General features: G+C 40.0%; 1 protein-coding gene across 1 annotated transcript in view; it reads right to left on the minus strand.

The window, feature by feature from the left end:
* The window catches only part of XPO4 (exportin 4), an 82245-nt gene continuing 63152 nt past the window's right edge, over positions 1–19093 (minus strand). The window contains exons 14-23 of the mRNA XM_060770952.2: positions 16754–16913; positions 14630–14799; positions 14212–14386; positions 13025–13318; positions 11878–12058; positions 8822–8940; positions 5905–6035; positions 4449–4566; positions 3179–3271; positions 1–1234 (exon numbers count right to left, since the gene is read on the minus strand). Coding sequence (XP_060626935.1) covers positions 1037–1234; positions 3179–3271; positions 4449–4566; positions 5905–6035; positions 8822–8940; positions 11878–12058; positions 13025–13318; positions 14212–14386; positions 14630–14799; positions 16754–16913 — 1639 coding nt within the window. The 3' untranslated portion in view covers positions 1–1036. The remainder of the gene's footprint in view (positions 1235–3178; positions 3272–4448; positions 4567–5904; positions 6036–8821; positions 8941–11877; positions 12059–13024; positions 13319–14211; positions 14387–14629; positions 14800–16753; positions 16914–19093) is intronic.

Consider the following 19093-nt stretch of genomic DNA (forward strand, 5'->3'; position numbering starts at 1 on the left):
TCTAATGCCCCAACAGTTTTTTTTATAAAGTTTGTAGAAATCAATAATTTACACTTTTCGAAACATTATTGCTTCAGCAAACAGTTCAGTCTAGAAATACATTGCAGTTGTGTACGACTTGGGTGCGAATAATTAGAAATTGAAAGTAAAATTATACATGAACTTACATGGACATAATACTCTCAGCACACAAGGGCTGCAAACAGATACATGGCAGCTTAATGCCAACATTCCTAAACCAGTTCTGAAGACCAAAAGCTTGCCTTAGATTTCTCATCTAACTTACATCCGCTCTTCTCTCTCTTTTTAAAATTTGCTTTAAATTAAGGCAATGAAATGGCTACAGTTCCTAAAGTTCGTTATCAGGGAAAACAAAAATATACACCTTTCTTCTTTCTGAACTTTAGGGCAGCAGCATATAATGTAGAAACTTGTATTACACAAACATGCAACGCCAGGTTGATGTAAAAAAAAAAAACCCCAAACAAACTAAAAAAAAGAATAAATCCAAGTTAAAAAATATCATTTGGTGGTTTTCTTCTTCTTCTTCTTCACTGGATTACACACACAGTTTTCAGAGAGGAAAAAAATAAAGCTTAGGATTGTTTTAGAGTTCTGTATGTGTCTCAATCACACATTTAAAAGGTTTGTAGCAATAATGAAAAACCTTTTAGGAGTTTGGATCATCACTATATTTGAGGCTATTTGGGAGAAGGCACTGGTTCTTGCTTTTACGGTGCCCATATCTGTATGCACTTGTGGAATTCTTTTTTCTTTTTTTTCTTTTTTGAGATTTCAGTTTATTTTCTGTACAACGCAAGAAGGTATGATAGACTGCGGCTAACACATTTAGCAGAAGCTGGTTTGAGAGTTGACATCTCCTATTCCACTGCACTATATCAAAATTTCCAGGCTCTCTAAAATCTTAGATGGCTGTGAAAAACCCAGAAATAGGCATTACGATTAAGTCAGCTTTCAGCATTTTTCAGTGCATTTTGCAGAAAGGGTCTAAAAGTTAGGCATACAGTTCTGGTGTTTATTTTACACAGAGAAGACCACCAACATTTGACATAAAGTCTTCTAAGCTTTTGAGGAAGGCCATCTTCTGCTTACGGTCCAGCGTAGGCGGAGTGCTGCTTGCAGTAAGCTTGTTGAAGGCATCTGCTAATCGCTGGTAAATGATTGGATCTTGTTGACTTGATAATAATGTCTCAACTAATTCAGAATATTCAGCCTGTGAAGAAGAGAAATATTATTACCAACAGAACCAAGTAACAAACATCACGAGCAAAACTTTTGGTGCTGGTCATTGACCGTAATAAATAAACATTTTATGTAGTAGAGTTCAAAAAAAATTATGTATCATCTCCTGTAATACTTATAAAAGGCATTTAATATTCCCTCCTAATTGCAGTTTTTGGGGTTGAGGGAAATACTGCATTGCTGCAATACTGGCCTACTACAGATCACAGAAGAACTAACTACTAGTAGAAAGGAAAGCTGACAGCTTGTTGTTCTTTATTCGTTCAGTTGTTTCCGACTCTTCGTGACTTCATGGACCAGTCCACGCCAGAGCTCCCTGTCGGTCGTCACCACCCCCAGCTCCTTCAAGGTCAATCCAGTCACTTCAAGGATGCCATCCATCCATCTTGCCCTTGGTCAGCCCCTCTTCCTTTGTCCTTCCATTTTCCCCAGCATCACTGTCTTCTCTAAGCTTTCATTTCTTCTCATGATGTGGCCAAAGTACTTCATCTTGGTCTCTACTATTCTTCCCTCCAATGAGCAGTCAGGCTTTATTTCTTGAAGTATGGACTGGTTGGATCATCTTGTGGTCCAAGGCACTCTCAGCACTTTCCTCCAGCACCACAGTTCAACAGCATCTATCTTCCTTCGCTCAGCCTTCCCTATGGTCCAACTCTCACATCCGTAGGTGACTACGGGGAATACCATTGCTTTGACTATGCTGATCTTTGTTGCCAGTGTGATGTCTCTATTCTTCACTATTTTATCAAGATTGGTCATTGTTCTCCTCCCAAGAAGTAAGCGTCTCCTGATTTCCTGGCCACAGTCTGCGTCTGCAGTAATCTTTGCACCTAGAAATGCAAAGTCTGTCACGGCCTCCACGTTTTCTCCCTCTGTTTCCCAGTTGTCAATCATTCTTTTTGCCATAATCTTGGGGGTTTTTTTATGTTTAACTGCAACCCAGACCTGACAGCTATTTACTATTTATTTTAATTACAGTCCTTATTTTCCACCCTTCTCATCCTGAAGGGGACCTAGGGCGGATCACAGAACACATATACGGCAAACACTGAATGCCGATTATACAATGACAAGACAGACAACAGATAGTGGTCTATTTAGGCTTTTTCTCATCATTCGGCATCTTTTGGAGGCTGTGCTCGGTTTCGGCCACAGAGGGGTGCTGTAGCTCCATCTCCTTGCCAAAGAGCTTTCTTTGTTCGTAAACTTTCCTCTGAAACGCCATGCGTAAAATACCTCCTCACTTAATGCAGTTCCTATTCATCTACTTACATTGCTGTTTTCAATCCGCTAGATGGACGGGGGAGCTGCGCTGAAGGTCAGGAGCTCACCTTGAACTGTCAACCTTTCTATTTTCAAGATTTACTCAAGATGCAGCAGGTGATTAACAGCAGGTGATGCTGCTGTGCTAAAGTTGGCCCTCTATCTCCCATTTGCTTCATTCATGCAGAAGCCAGGGCAATGGGAGAATCCCTGCGATTAGTAGAAAGATTCTACATAGAAATACTAGATATTCTAGATGAAATAATGAAAGAAAAGTAACAGCTGTATACTAATGCAGTTGTTAATAATAATAATCTTTATTTATACCCCGCCACCATCTCTCCAAAGGGACTTGGAGCTGCTTACATGAGGCCAAGCCCAACAACACATCAGTAAAAACAACAAAGCAATAAGCAAATAAAACAATACAATTAATATAACTTACATACAGACAATAACACGAAGCGATTTAAAAACCTATGGCCGAGCCAGATGTAATAGTTAAAATTTTAAAAATAAACACTGGGCATGAACAGTGTTCACCATGTTATTAGCTTCTTATTTTTTATTCTGAAGGAAACCAATTAACTTTTTGGAGCTTACTACATCTATGTCCTTTGAAAGTGATAAGAATAAACATAGAATGACATACCTGATGCAAACATACTAATGTGTAAAACGCTTCACCTGCTGCAGCTGTCATCTCTGTATTGTGCTTCTGTAGTACCAGCATATCAAAAACCATCTGAAATGACAAGTATTTAAATTTAGAAGCCAAAAGATTCTTTCTTGTGTGTGCTAGGGTGCAAGATAGAGTCCACATTCAAAAAGCCACACTAGATCAAGTGTTCACAAGTGCCACAGCTGAATAATTACTTTGAAAGGAGCTGAGAGCTACTAGTAAGGATGGTTTCCTATCACCACAAATATCAAAGACAGCATGTTTCATTGCATTAATTACTGGTGTCTGCAAGATGGAGGGTGCTGTAGTACTCCTGTCCTGCTGACAGGCTTCCCATTGACAACTCTGGCCAATATATTGGACTATATAGATCTACTGTACTCCATCATTGGTTTTTCTAGGCTCAAGCTAAATTATCCTTATAAACATCTGCATGATAGGACAGGATCACTGCCAAAATCACAACATGGCTGTTGTGGGGGAGAAGCTGAAGCAAACTTGCTATAGCTGTTCTTCCATTCATGATCATCATATTTGACTGTAAGGACTTTTTGTCCAACAATTCATTGTCTTTATCCCAACATCCTGGATTCCTTCTTTAATATCTGCCAGCAAACTGCTATTTTTATTGATAACATTAAGAAAGCAAAGCTTTGGAACCAGCTTAAAACACTTGGTTGGCTTATGTGAGACCCATCTGTCAGCTACAGCTTCTTATGCGGTGACATGAGAAAAGCCTCTTACAGGATGGTAAAACATCCGGGCGTACCCTGGGCAACGTCCTTACAGACGGCCAATTCTCTCACACCAGAAGCGATTTGCAGTTTCTTAAGTCGCTCCTGACATGGAAAAAAACCCAGGGGAGCAATGCAAGGAGCCAAGAATTGTCCCCAGCTCCCACCTCCCCCCCCCCCAGGTCTAAACTCTTAGGAGCAGACCTTTTATCCTGGTGTAGGCTTGGTCAGCAGCCATCCTTCCTCTAGAGTCTGTCACTGTGTCTTATTTACAGAGTATGGCTTATATTGCACAAATGCTTTAAAATCCTGCTACTTTATTTTATGGGTATGCCTTATTTTCAGGAAACACAGTATGTAGAGACATTAAAAGAACAGGCTTTGCCAGCTCATGATTGTGTGGCCTTTTGCAAAGCAACCAAAACTGGTCTGAGATACAAATGAGCAATAAAGGTGATTAAGATATAGAATCATAAGGTGGCAAGATATAGAAAGTTGTCTCTTACCTTAAGAAAGTGCCTTGTTGCTAAAAAAAGGGATGAATCTGTCTCCTGCGCTTTTGCACACTGTTCTGCTAATGGCGTCAGAGCTTCTAAGCAGAGCTGGCAAACATCAGAACTCATTCTGATTAATCAAAGTCAAGGATTCATTTGTTTTGCTCAATGGAAATAGCACAATGCCACCAGAAAAAGACAAGGACGTCTAAACTTCAGAAGTTAGTATATATATTTGGGATAAGATATAATGTAATTATATAATTATATAATAATAATTGTAAGCATTGAATTTTACCCTGTTAACCGCCTTGAGTCGCCTACGGGATGAGAAAGGCGGTATACAAATAAAGTAAGTAAGTAAATAAATAAATAAAGTTGCTTAAATGTGTTGTTCCCTGACCCCTGCCATGACTTATTTGCAGAAAATGTTTATTATATTCAATTCAGAGACAGGGCCTTCTCAGTGATTGCTCCTCGGCTATGGAACTCCCTTCCTAATGGGATTGGATCAGCCCCCTCCCTCTTGTCCTTTAGAAGGATGATAAAAACATGGCTGTGGGACTGAGCCTTTGTGATTGTGCAATGAGGCAGCGATAGGAACTCTTAGTATGCCAACCAAATTCGATATGGTTGTTGAGACAGTTTTAACTAGAGGATTTTAATGTCAAGATAAGTGATTTTAATGCTTTTGTATGTGTATGGTCTAGCATGTTTCGGAATTGAATGTTTGCCGTTTAAATGTTGTGCTCCGCCCTGAGACCCCTTTGGGGTGAGATGGGAGGGATATAAATGCTTTAAATAAATAAATAAATCTTTTCAATGTTTCAGATCAAATGTAAAGGAATTAAGGGAGCCTTCAAACACATAATTAACTACTGTATTTATCCATGGTAGGTTCTAGCAAGGCTGTGGAGGCAGCACTGTACTAGTGGAACATCCTCAAGCACAACAAGATGATTTTCCTCTCTGACTAAGGGTGCATCAATACTACAATTAATGTACTTTGACACCACTTTGCCATGGCTTGACGCTATGGAATCTTGGGATCTGTAGTTTTGTGAGGTATCAGCACAAGGTTAAAGACCTTCTAAAAGTACATCTCCCATTATTCTATTGCATTGAGCCATGGCAAAGTGTTATCAATCTGCATCCATTCTGCAATGTAGATGCACCCTCCAAACAACTGATTCAGAAGGTTTCTTATTCCTCTGGAGCAGATTTAATGGTGCGGAAGGAGTTCCAGTAGGATACTGTCTTCCTCCCAATTCTGCTTGTTAAAAAGAATTCCATCCACAGAATAGCAATCACTGGATGCTGCCCAGATACTGAAAATGTTTTTTTTAAGGCAGCCATAAGTTAAAGAGTCTAAAGCCCTTCTAAAATAATGTTTCGATGGGAAAAAGAGGACACGTGCAATTTCTTTGTGATTAAAAACAAGCACAGATGAGTCGAACACAAAGGATACGATGTCATCCCTAATTCTAATGAATACATAAGGCTTTTAAACAAGTCATCTGGAAGCTGCGGAATTTTCTCAGGGAATATTTCACAAATAAAAGTGATTAATTTGTAGTATTGATTACACAGTGATGGAAACTGTAAAAAGAAAACAGAGAAATCAATTTCAATTGGACCTTTGAAATCATGTTTTGTTTTGTTTACATTTTAGTAGCAACAAAATCCAGGAAGTCACAACTGAAACATCACGGCCTTATTATACCACTCATCTGAATTTCAATTTATGCATAGCACTGCATTCTCAGCTCAGGTCCACCTGTATAAAATATTGGCTACACAAATGGATCTGAGGAAGTAAAATAAAGGTGCATCTACACTGTAGAATTAATGTAGTTTGACACCACTTTAACCGCTATAGCCCAGTACTAGTGAATCTCAGCAGCCAAAGTTTGGTGAGGTGTGTCTATCAACACTCCTTGGCAGAAAAGGCTAAAGACAACTCTGGCAGATTCCATAGCGTTGAGTCACAGCAGTTAAAGTGATGTTGAACTGCATTAATTCTACAGTATAGAAGATACACTCTCAAATATAAAAAAGCTTATGCTACTGACTTTGTTCTCTCAGTTAGCTTCTAAGAGAGTGGTTCCCAACCTGTGGTCTGTGGACCACTAGTGGTCTGCAATAGCTACAATATGGGCTGTGGCCTCACCATTACTACACCATTGCAATGAGAGCGACTGGTCTCACAAACCCCTCTTTCAGTGCCGAAACCTATTAAATATGATTTTCTGTGGGCTAGCCGATGGCAACTACTGTATGGCATATGTTCTGTAACAGAAACTAGAGTGGATGTGGTCTATCCAATGCAATTTTCTGAATCAGCACCCCATATAACATAACCGAATCTAAAGTTGACCCAAAACTGATTCGTAATCCTTCTGGTACAAATGTTAGAGAGTGGGCCCTGGTCAAAAAAAGGTTGGGAACCACTGCTCTAAGGTGCTTCAAGATGCTTTCTCATACTGATACTCTAGACTTGGAAGGCCATGTGTCTTTGTAAAGCTACTTACTGAAAGAAAAAAAATCAAAAATATAGTTCAATGATCAAAACTACTAAATTCTGGTAGATACAAACCAACTTCAACTGAAATATAAAGAGATTATGTCAAGGGGAAAATACAATCTAAGAAGAAATGCACAATTGCATGATAGACGATATCCTCAATCCAGTATCATTATGGTAAAAGAATACCAGAATATCTTCCCTCTTCTCCCCTCCATAGATTTCAATGATACCTAAGAAATTTCTCAAGCCTCTGGAGATTGCTCAGATAACACGGGGGAGCTTTAGGAGGGAGGAGTGATTGCTCATCTCCCAATTCCAGTGGGACAAATCATTCTGTTGGTAGAAATCTACCACTGGATATAGGCCAATCTTTTATGGTGCTAAGATATGTGTGTCTCAGGTTAGTATGATCTAATGGTGGAGTTATTTATGGTTGAGAGTCAGTGTGGCCTAGTGGATTGAACACGAGATCTTTTTAAAGACCGAGGCTAAAATTCCTCTTCAGCAATGGAAATCCACTGGGTGAACTTAAGCATGCCACACTTTCTCAGCCTCAGAAGAAGGCAAAGGCAACCACCTGCTGAGCAAATCTTGCCAAGGTCACCTTAGGATTACCATTATGTCAGAAATGACATGGAGACACACAACAACAGCAATAATATAGAATCATAGAGTTGGAAGGGAACTCATGAGCCATCCAGTCCAACCTCCTGCCAAGAAGCAGGAAAATTGATTTAAAAACACCCAGATGGACATCCAGCCTCTGTTTAAAAGCCTCCCAAGAAGGAGCCTCTACCACACTCTGGGGCAGGGAGTTCCACTGCTGAACAGTTCTCACAGAAGGGAAGTTCTTCCTCATGTTCAGGTGGAATCTCCTTTCCTGTAGTTTGAAGCCATTGTTCCACGTCCTAGTCTTCAGGGCAGCAGAACACAAGCTTGCTCCCTCCTCCCTATGACTTTCCCTCACATATTTATACATATTTATCCCTCATCATGTCTCCTCTCAGCCTTCTCTTCTGCAGGCTAAACATGCCCAGCTCTTTAAGCCACTCCTCATAGGGCTTGTTCTCCAGACCCTCGATCATTTTATTGGCCCTCCTCTGGACACATTCTAGCTTGTCAATATCTCTCTTCAATTGTGGTGCCCAGAATTGGACACAATATTCCAGGTGTGTTCTAACCAAGGCAGAATAGAGGGGTAGCATAACTTTCCTCGATCTAGACCAGTGGTTCTCAACCTGTGGGTTCCCAGGTGTTTTGACTTACAACTCCCAGAAATCCCAGCCAGTTTACCAGTTGTTAGGATTTCTGGGAGTTGGAGGCCAAAATATCTGGGGACCCACAGGTTGAGAACCACTGATCTAGACACTAGACTTCTATTTATGCATTTCTAGTTGCTACTTGCCATACTAGAAGGGGATGATGGAAACTATAATCCCACACATGGGAAATATTAATTGGATAAGGCTGATCTAAGAAGATATGGTTCAACAACTTTGCAGGAAAGGAAGGAAACAGAAATATTTTAAATAAGTTGCATCATTTTCAAAGAAGAGCAAAAACAAGGAATCTTTTGACACAGGTTAAGTATTGCAGATTTGTATCTCTAGATCTATAAGGAAATTCTTTCAGGGGAGCATATAACATATCTCCCCAAGAAGAAAGTGAAAAAAGAAAATCCTTCTAGGGTTCAATAAAGGAGGCAATTTTCCATGACCGGATAGCGCAAAGGGAAAGCTTTGCAGCTTGTATGGTAGTAGTAAAGGGTTGAAGGTAATGCTTTTATCTAGAGCTATGAAAATCCTGAATAGCATTGCAACATAAGCCAATTTGCAATCTTGCATTAAATGTTCCTTACCTTTAGCAAGTCTTGGGACATTAAAGGCAGAATCAGATTCACCCCATATAAGACAACATCTGCTGCTGACACAGATCTATTTGTGGCTTGCCCAGGTTCATGCCCCCTGAATACTTCATCTGAAGGGGGGAAAAATACAGGAGCACATTTCATATTTGCCGCATTAACCTCCCCGCTACCACATTTGGTCCTCAAAAATCCCTTTCTAAACTCCAGCCTTAGAAGAGTAAGGTATATCTGTAATGAGCGCATATCCTATTTAAAAATATTGCACTAAAGCAACTGGAGTTCAGGACATACATTCCAGCAAGACCAAGCTGAACTTGACTCTGCATACTACAAATAATCTCAACCCAGCTTTCCCTTCAGAGGTATTGAACAGTACAGTGAGAGGCATCATACACATACCAGTTCTGCATGTTCCGTGTACACTACTCGATATAGATGTATTTAAAAAAATTATAGTACAATGATGCAACGCATAAATTGTTTAGTATTATAGTCTGAAGAGGGCCCCCTGGTGGCACAGTGGGTTAAACCGCTGAGCTGCTGAACTCGCTGACCAAAAGGTTGGTGGTTCGAATCCGGGAAGTGGGGTGAGCTCCTGCTATTAGGCCCAGCTTCTGCCAACCTAGCACTTTGAAAACATGCAAATGTGAGTAGATCAATAGGTACCACTCTGGCTGGAAGGTAATGGCCCTCCATGCAGTCATGCCGGCCACATGACCTCGGAGGTGTCTATGGACAACGCTAGCTCTTTGGCTTAGAAATGGGGAGCACCACTAGACTTAATGTCAGAGGAAATCTTTACCCTTTTATAGTCTGAAGAACCACCATGATGTAGTGGTTTTTGTGTTAAATTAGGACACTGGGAGACTAGAGCTCGAATCCCTGCTCAGCCATGAAAATCCATTTTGGGGAGATCACATTCTCTCAGCCTCACAGGAAAGCGAAGGCCAACCCATTCTGGACAAATCTTGCAAACAAACCTTAATTTGGAAAGGACTTGAAGGCTCACAATATCAATTTACTTATTATTTATTTACAGTATTTATATTCCGCCCTTCTCACCCCGCAGGGGACTCAGAGCAGATTACAATGTACACATATATGGCAAACATTAAATGCCAAAGACACACAACAGATATAGACAGACAGTCAGAGGCTATTTAACTTTTCTGGCCGCCAGGGGAGCTGTCGCTTTCATCGTCCATCTGCGACACTGATGAAGTACTTCCGCATTCCCCGCATGCTTTGCTGGAGTCTTTTTTATGGCCTCGTAAATTAGTTAAATTAGCCTCCCCACACATAGGTGGTACCTAATTTTCCTACTTGACAGATGCAACTGTCTTTTGGGATGCAAAAGTCAACAACAAGCTACACAATTGGTTGGAAGTTCACTCCGACCCAGCTGGCTTCGAACTCGACCTTTTGGTCAGAAGTGATCTTAATGCAGCTGATACTCTGCCAGCTGCGCTACAGTCCCAGTGCAGCAATACAATAGTTGTACACAATAGTTTGTGTATAACTACACGCTAAAGTTTGTGAATCCGAATCTTCTTTCAACTCTGAATTAAATTAAATCTGACAGAAAGGAATAAGGCAAGCTCTAAAAGAGAGGTGTATCTTATGTTTCTACCTCTCCTCATACTAGTGCAGAACCTCAAAGTACATTGATTTCATATATTACGATCTAATGGTGTACATCTGTTGACAGGATCTAAGAGACAGTTTCCTGAAACAGGCAACCCTGCTTGGCCTCAGTATTTGCTCTAAAGAGGTATACAGCACTGTTTTTGGTTGTTGTGTGCCATCAAGTCAATTCTGACTTATGGAGATCCTATCACAGGGTTTTCTTGACATGATTTGCCCAGAGGTGGATTGACCTTGCCTTCTTCTGAGGCTGAAAAAATGAGGGCTTGTCTAGTAGGACTCCATGCCCTAGCAGGGATTCAAACATTGATCTTCAGAATCGAATCCCAACATCATCATGCTTTAGCACAGCAGGGCTGGGCTTTAGGACTGCAGGTTAATCACCAAGCTGCAATAAATCTTGCCAACCAAAAGGCTGATATGTATTGTCAAAGGCTTTCATGGCCAGAATCACTGAGTTGTTGTTAGGTTTTTTTCAGGCTATATGGCCATGTTCTAGAGGCATTCGCTCCTGACGTTTTGCCTGCATCTATGCAAGCATCCTCAGAGGTAGTGAGGTCTGTTGGAACTAGGAAAATGGGTTTATATATCTGTGGGATGACCAGGGTGGAACAAAGAACTCTTGTCTGTTGGAGCTAGATGTGAATGTTTCAACTGACCACCTTGATTAGCATTTGATGGTCTGGCAGTGCCTGGGGCAATCTTTTGTTGAGAGGTGATTAGATGTCCCTGATTGTTTCCTCTCTGTTGTTTTGCTGTTGTAATTTATCAGGAGGCTGATAGTTCAAAGCCCAGATCAGGGTGAGCGCTTGACCTTTAGCCCAGCTTCATTAAAGCGGGGAGGTATTTAGGCACGGCATTTCTATCAGAAAAAGATGCCGAAAGGTAGTAAAGCTTATATATACCTCTATCTGTTGTCTGTCTTGTAATTGTACAATCGGCATTGAATGTTTGCCGTATATGTGTTCTGTGATCTGCCCTGTGTCCCTTCAGGGTGAGCAGGGGGAAATATACTGTATGTTTATCATAATCTAGAATAGGGTATTAAATGGGGACAGGGAGAGATGGAGATTATTCTACTGAGGGTTATACAAGAGCACCTCCTTCTGGATCTGGTGACAGCTTTTGTTGGAAAGCTGTGCATCACTGGATCTTGATTGCAAAGCTGCAAGTTGACTATAAAGGCTTCCCAATTAAAACTGCCTACAATTGTAATTAGACTGGCTCAGCCTAGTGTAATTGGCTATGCTTATAATCTGAAATCTGGCAAACTAAGAAAAGACTCTGTTTTCTTGGTCAACAGGTGCTTGCCCTCTAAAGAGAAGCAAGTAATCTTTTAGATACTGAGGTCCACAGATTCAAAGAGCTTTCATAGCCCTTTTCAGTTCTGGTTTCTCTCTTACCTGTATCACTGAAATCTATAAATTCCTTTGAAAGTAGGTTTGTAAGAAGCTCCATGATAAGAAGAAGATCTTGGTATTGGTCCTCTTCTGCAGTAACATCTATTCGTTGTCTACCTAAATTATTCTTGGAATACACTTGAAGTAGGGTCAGGCAAGCTTCATATAGGTTCATGGCTTTAGACTAAAAAAGAAAAGATACATGAATGAAGAATGCACATTCACATTAGTTTTAGTAATGGTAGTCACAAATTTAAGATTTTTTTATTTCTGTAACTTTTTGTAAGAAACTTTTCCCCTTGCTATACAGACACTATTACTTTTAGATTTACTCAAGTGTATCCTGTGAGGGGCTCCCTGGTGGCGCAGCAGGTTAAGTTGCTGAGCTGCTGACTGAATCTGGGGAGTGGGGTGAATGCCTGGTGTTAGGCCAAGGTTCTGCCAACCTAGCAGTTCGAAAACATACAAATGTGTGTAGATCAATAGGTAACACTTCTGCAGGAAAGTAATGGTGCTCCATGCAGTCATGCTAGCCACATGACCTAGCTGGTGTCTACGGACAATGCCGGCTCTTTGGCTTAGAAATGGAGATGAATTGCTATTCTTATCTGTGACAGATGAAGGGTTTTGTATACAATGCAAATGCGGAATCTAAACAAAACCAAAAAAAGAATGGGCAAAGCAACTAAATATTGCAGAAAAATACAAGAAGAACAAGTGAGGTAGCAACTACCAGTCATGTTTCAATCTCTCTGTTTATATCAACTCTTCATGTGAATTTCACATCAGCAGATTCATATTGCAGTATCTTTGCCAAACGCTTAGATTTGTTTTGCATTGTTTTTGGTGGTGTACAGAATTTTTTATCTTAACCAAATGTATGATCAGGACTGCATGCTGATTACTGCTAACGCTATGCCATGCCACCTACTGGTAGTACTTACTAGAGGAGGCTCGCTGCTTAATCATTTGTTAAATGGTAAGCCAACACTTACATAAATTGCAGATTCAACAGATCTACCTCAGATGCCTCCATTAACAGGATTCAGGCTTGTGTCGCTTTTCCACCAAACATTAAGGAAGTAGTTCTTGTTTGCACACTCCATACCTCATACCCTGACCCCAAGAGTGCATTTGTATTAATATTTACCTCTCCAAGATAGCATATTTGTTTATGTGCAACTTCAACAAAAACTTCTATGATGAGGTTAACAGTCTCTGGTGTATTCTTATACACCTCCATGAGTCCAATGCAATTGGTAAGGAAGTCCATTAGAAAATTAAAGAGAACTGCTACATTGTCTATCTGGGTAGCCTCCGCAATGCCACAAAGTGCCTCCAAGGTGGCAGTGATTTCTTGTTTCACCTCCTCCTCCTGGCAGATTTGTTGGAAGTTCTCTTGGTTTATCACATTCAAGAAGCGCTGTTGAAGTGGATGTAAAACCTAAACAACAATAAACAAATAAAAATGTGCGACAATTTCTTCTTTTAGCAAGTAACAGTGGCAGGAACATTTTTATTGAATTTTATTATACACAAAGTTCTAAAACAGATTATAATTGCCTTACAAAATGTTATTTACTCTTTGAGTTCTCAGACTACAAACTGCAATATAAACCCTCTGCACATTCTTTTATACACACATAGCAAATAACTTTTGAATATATATGAGGCCAAAGGATGAGAATTGATACTTCTGGGTGGACCTGAAAGAAGCTATCAAATATTATAGAAAAAACTAAATTTAACAAGTATAAGTTTAAAATGCCCACTAATTATTCATATAGTGTCAGCGGTAAATATCTACTTGGTGTGCAAGTACTAATATCAAACAAAACCTTAACAAGTTCCAACAAGTTGGAGAAAGGTAATAAATCCTCAATATTTGCATGGCTTTATAAGATTATTTTTATCATGTCAGAAGTGACTTGGGAACATACTACAAGTCACTTGTATGAGAATTGACTGTCTACAGAGATGTTGCCCAGGGAACACTGGGATATGTTACCATCCGGCTGGGAGGCTTCTCTCATGTTCCCGCAAGCTATAGCTGAGAGGCGGGAGCTCACCCCGTCTCGTCTCATGGATTTGAATGGGCAATCTTTAGGTCAGGACCCACTTCAGCTCAGCAGTCCAGCTTGCATGAGGGTTAGACCCATTGTGCCACTGTGGCTCTATGTTTTATAAGGTATTTCTCCCATTCATCACATAGTAATGTTGTTTATACACTAGATATTCTAGTATGATTTTATGCAGACTGATTTGTTTGTTTTTGGAAACCCAGGGTCAGCAATGGCATATATATTAAATAAATTGGCAATAAGAAATGAGACTTACTTCTGTCCAGTACTGTTGTTTGGCATCAGATTCCATATGAGCAAATCCTCCAAGAACTAAGGCTTTCATTAACGTTCGCTGCACAGAACTCGACAAAATGTGAAGAGGTGGACTCCGCCTAGCAAACTGCTTTGCTAAATTCCACCAGTTCTCACAATGGATTACTATATTTGCCCTAAGAATGATATAAAGATGCTCTTTTAAAAATTGCTAAGAAAGCTTAGACAGCCCAACACCAAGAATGTCCCTCCACTTATCCACGTATCATTTCAAGATCCATAATTTTTGCCACAAACCTGTCCTTGACTTATATATGAGGTTGACTGATACACAAGTATATAGAGTAGTCAGAGCCACAAAACCAGGACTATTGAAAGAGTCCCTCAGCTCCCATTTAGCTTCTAGCCCTTAGTCTTACCTCTCTCTCCTTTCTACCAATGTGACTAGCAACTGCACAGTGTCATTTGCCAGGTCCTGTTCAGAACTCCACACTGCCAGGTTGCTGATTACTTTCTCTAGGAGGTAACCCACAATCCACTGAGCGCCCTCTGTGTCAGCACCGAATGCTGTATTGAATGGAAGACTTATCTTCAAAAGAAAGAGATTATAATGCATTTTAGATACATTCTGAACTTCAAAGTATACATTCCTCTAGAAAATGTTTTCACAGTTTTGAATAGGTTAAGGCAAATCTTTCAAAACATAAAAAACTTGAAGTATTTTAATAAGAATTTAATTTATTTAATTTATAGGCTTCCCCTTCTCTCAGGACCCAGAGTGGCTTCCAAGGACACTATCCAAATTTTCCCATAATTTTGATTAATTCACATCCCACTCCTCAGTTTGCTATACCAAGTTTAAACAATCAAATTTCATATACTGTCTGGGAATGAGTCAATAACAATCTTATGAGTCCATTAACAATAAAAGGAGGCAGCCTATTATATGTACATATTTCAAGTTGCAAGCAGAAGACAAGACCCTCCCCAAGTAGTCATGTGCCCGGATACTGTTTCATCAGTTTAATTTGTGTTTTCATACCGCTTTAATTCGGAAGGCATGAAACGGTACACACGCGCCTCTCCAGTATGGAAAAATCAGTGAAATGAAAGAAAAGTGGGAATGGTAACCGTTCGGCTGGCTGATTTTTGGTGCTTATTTATTTATTATTTAGTTACTGTATTTGTATACCACCCTTCTCAGCCCTCAGGTGATTGTAGATCTTGGAAGGCGTGGACATCTTGGGCCTCCTTGCCACACACTCTCTTTGCAAGGAGCACCCGAGTGTGGTAAGAAGCCCAAAGCGCCAGCACCTGGCAGGACCTGTAGCCAAGCACTGAGCGCTAGCCCTAAAACGGAGGGAAAGGGGAGCATGGGGAGACCGCCCATTGCCAAGAATGGCACGAAAATATTTGTTTCTTTCGGATCTTGGACAAAAAAAAGCTCATTTGGAAAGGAGCCCATTTTTGGGAGAGGTGCTCCAATATGAAAACAGGGCCTTACGGATGAAACAAACAGAAGCAAATTGTGATTCTATACAAATGTACAAGACTATTCCCAAGTCTTTCCAATACACCTTTGATTTCAAATTGTGTTAACAAAGGATCCACCCCTCCAATTGTTCTATTTTGCTATCTCTCTCTCTCTCTCTCTTGATCCGTTTTTGGTGACACAATGTCTTTTTTTCAAAAACAAATTAACTTCCAATTTAGAAAAATGGCCCCATGGGACTAAACCAGGTTGAGAGGGGTGTAGTGACACAACCAACTGCACTCCCTTGAGGCTTCTGGAACAAACAACATTGAGGGGGTTGAGGGTGCACAAAAGATATAGTATGGCCATTAAGATCATTAGCCCCCAGGATCTTCTGGAAGTTGCGACCCCAACAGGTCAATATCATGCAACTGATTTAGCAATGCTATGCAATTACTGCATATAAGTGTATAGTCATAAAATTGATCTCCAAGACCTGGGTCACCTTATTCATGGGGCAATGCAAGTACGGCATCTTAATTCCCCCCTTCTCTGAATGCATTGGCAAAAGGGAAGAGTATAGTCTGTCCCAAGAGAATATAAAAGAAGTACTATCTCCTCCACTCTCTCTGCCGTGGCAATGCTTCTAGACTTTTTGAATTCCTGGATGGGAAAATGGCAGGAGTAGTAGCCAGGAGAACTGCTTGGCCCCATGAGATTGCACTGTCATTTCCCCTCTCTATGGAAATATGCTCAATTTCTCCCCATGTCATATCAAAATCCATATTTTTGGCTCTCAAACCTGCCCCCAACTTACACAAGATGTTGACTTAAACATGAGGATATACAGTAGGTGGTAAAGTTCACTATATCATCAGAGTGCACCCGTATCTCAGTCTGCTATATGTGTAAGCCTGTTTAGGAAGACACTGTGAACCAGGTGGGTAATGAGAGAAGCCAGCTAGTTATTTTCCCTGGCAAAATCATCACAGAATTCATATTAGGACACATCTGAAAAGGACAGACACTTAAATGGAAGGAAACTTGATTTCATATTATAGTAGTTTACCTGGTCATACAGTTTTTCGTCTACTAGGAGATAGGTTTTTGCCCACCGCTTAAGGAACCATACAATATCTTTTCCCATTTGGGGGCTCAAAAGGTGCGTAAGATTTGCTCTTATTGCTCGAGACTCCACTTCAGAAACTCTTAGAACAGAAGATAGTAGCCTGAAGAAAATTAAAGATATCATGAGTTTCCCCTAGTGTTTTTCTTTTTAACTTTCTCTTTTTCTTCCCTCTGCCCCTTTCATTCTCCTCTCCCTACACATGGGCTTCATATATTCAGAGAGATGAAAAAAAACAACAACTGAGTAACACAATCAACTCCAATAATTTTCAGGGGGAAAAAATCCTGTTAGGAAGAATAAGTTCGCTAAGGATTTTCTGAGCTAATTCAGACACTAAAAACTAGCATATTGTGTATTGTTTGCCTCATTGGCAATATGTAATGAAGGATTAACTTTTTCTTTTTTAAAACACCATTTAATGTATTTGAAGAACATGTTCAGAGCTTATGCTACTTTTTCTAGACCTCAGCATGATCCAAAATTGGTTAAATTTAAAAACCGCTGAGCAGATCACTCAAACGGACATAGAGAGCTGTGTTTTCATTTATTACTATAGTGGAAGAACAGGAAACTCTGAAAAAGTTAGGCAACTTCTCATAATAATGAGGAGGGGAAAGAGCCATTGCTCAGTACATCACTAATGGTATGACTGAGTATAAATCAATTCTTTAAATAAATTGTATTGCAGAATACTGACTTCTTCTTTGAACTGACCATTATTGATATTTGAAAGACAATCTATATATTGGGACAAATATTTGTCAACTATATGCACATGTATTTAATGTTTAATGAGTGAAGTGTTTTTTCAAAAAGTGTAAAATCCAAATGGTACTCAGATACTGAAGTGTTCAGTTAAATCAGTGGTTCTCAACCTGTGGGTCCCCAGGTGTTTTGGCCTTCAACTCCCAGAAATCCTAACAGCTGGTAAATTGGTTGGGATTTCTGCGAGTTGTAGGCCAAAACACCTGGGGACTCACAGGTTGAGAACCACTGAATTAAATCTGAACTCACTGGTATTTTAAGTTGACTTTTTCCGGATCACATACTTTCACCTGCTTTCTTAATTTCATTTTTATAGGGTTCCTGTAAGATATTTTAATCTCAACTACTAAAAACTGGCAAGTACCATTCTGAAGTTATTTTTGAGACATAAGTATTCTACATTCCCTTCCTCTCTATATTTAACGGTGAAGTCTGATCTCAAGACTTCCACATGGATCACAAGACTATGCAATCAAATTAGGAGAATAACAGTCTAGATATAATTTTTGTTGTGTCATGTAAAAGTCTTATTAACTTCAGGACCAAATGCAAAGCAATACAACATGTATATGGATTTCTGATGAACATTCACCCTGAAAGAAACAAGTTTTAATCATCATTTGGACTCAGACAAGGGACAAATCACACTATCACTTCTTCAAGGTTAAGGTTAAGGTAAAGGGTTCCCCTGACATTAAGTTTAGCTGTGTCAGACTGTGGAGAATGGGTGCTCATCTCCATTTCTAAGCCGAAGAGCAGCGTTGTCCATAGACACCTCCAAGGTCATGTGGCCAGCATGACTACATGGAGCGCCGTTACCTTCCTGCCAAAGCAGTACCTACTGATCTACTCACATTTGCATGTTTTCGAACTGCTAGGTTGGCAGAAGCTGGGGTTAACAGCAGGAGCTCACCCCACTCCATGGATTCAAACTGCGGATATTTTGGTCAGCAAGTTCAGCAGCTAAGCGGTTTAACCCACTGCTTTTGGAATTAGGCATTAATCTTATTATTCCTTTGTAAAAGACAACTAAATAGATTTTTCAAACTCCATCAAGAACATACCATTGGTTCTCCTAAATGCAGCACTAACATCCAATAATTTTTAGTTATGAAAATCTGAAACTGGACATAAAACTTAACTCCTACTCAGGCTAACATGTTGAGTAGACATTTCTACCCTCCTATGAGATATTTATTTCAGTTAATACATGCATTTATTGCACTGCAAGGTGTAATTTCTACACATGTCCACAAAATTCAGTTTATTTCCCTTTAACAACCTATTTACACCTGTGTTTGGACACTCAGCTCTCTAGAGTTGGTAATTCAATCCAAGTTGCTCCTACACTAAAAGCAGATTTTAACTTGCAACGCAGCTCTGCCTTTTCTCAAAATTGTGCAATCTTTAGTTTTGTTTTTCTCCTGGAACATCATATCTAGGCCACTATGGTAATGTGACATAAAGCCTGGTTTGCCATGTTTCACCATTTGTGACATTCACAATGCTTTGACA

This window comes from Anolis sagrei, chromosome 3 (assembly GCF_037176765.1).
Source record: "Anolis sagrei isolate rAnoSag1 chromosome 3, rAnoSag1.mat, whole genome shotgun sequence".
Taxonomy (NCBI): Eukaryota; Metazoa; Chordata; class Lepidosauria; order Squamata; family Dactyloidae; genus Anolis; species Anolis sagrei.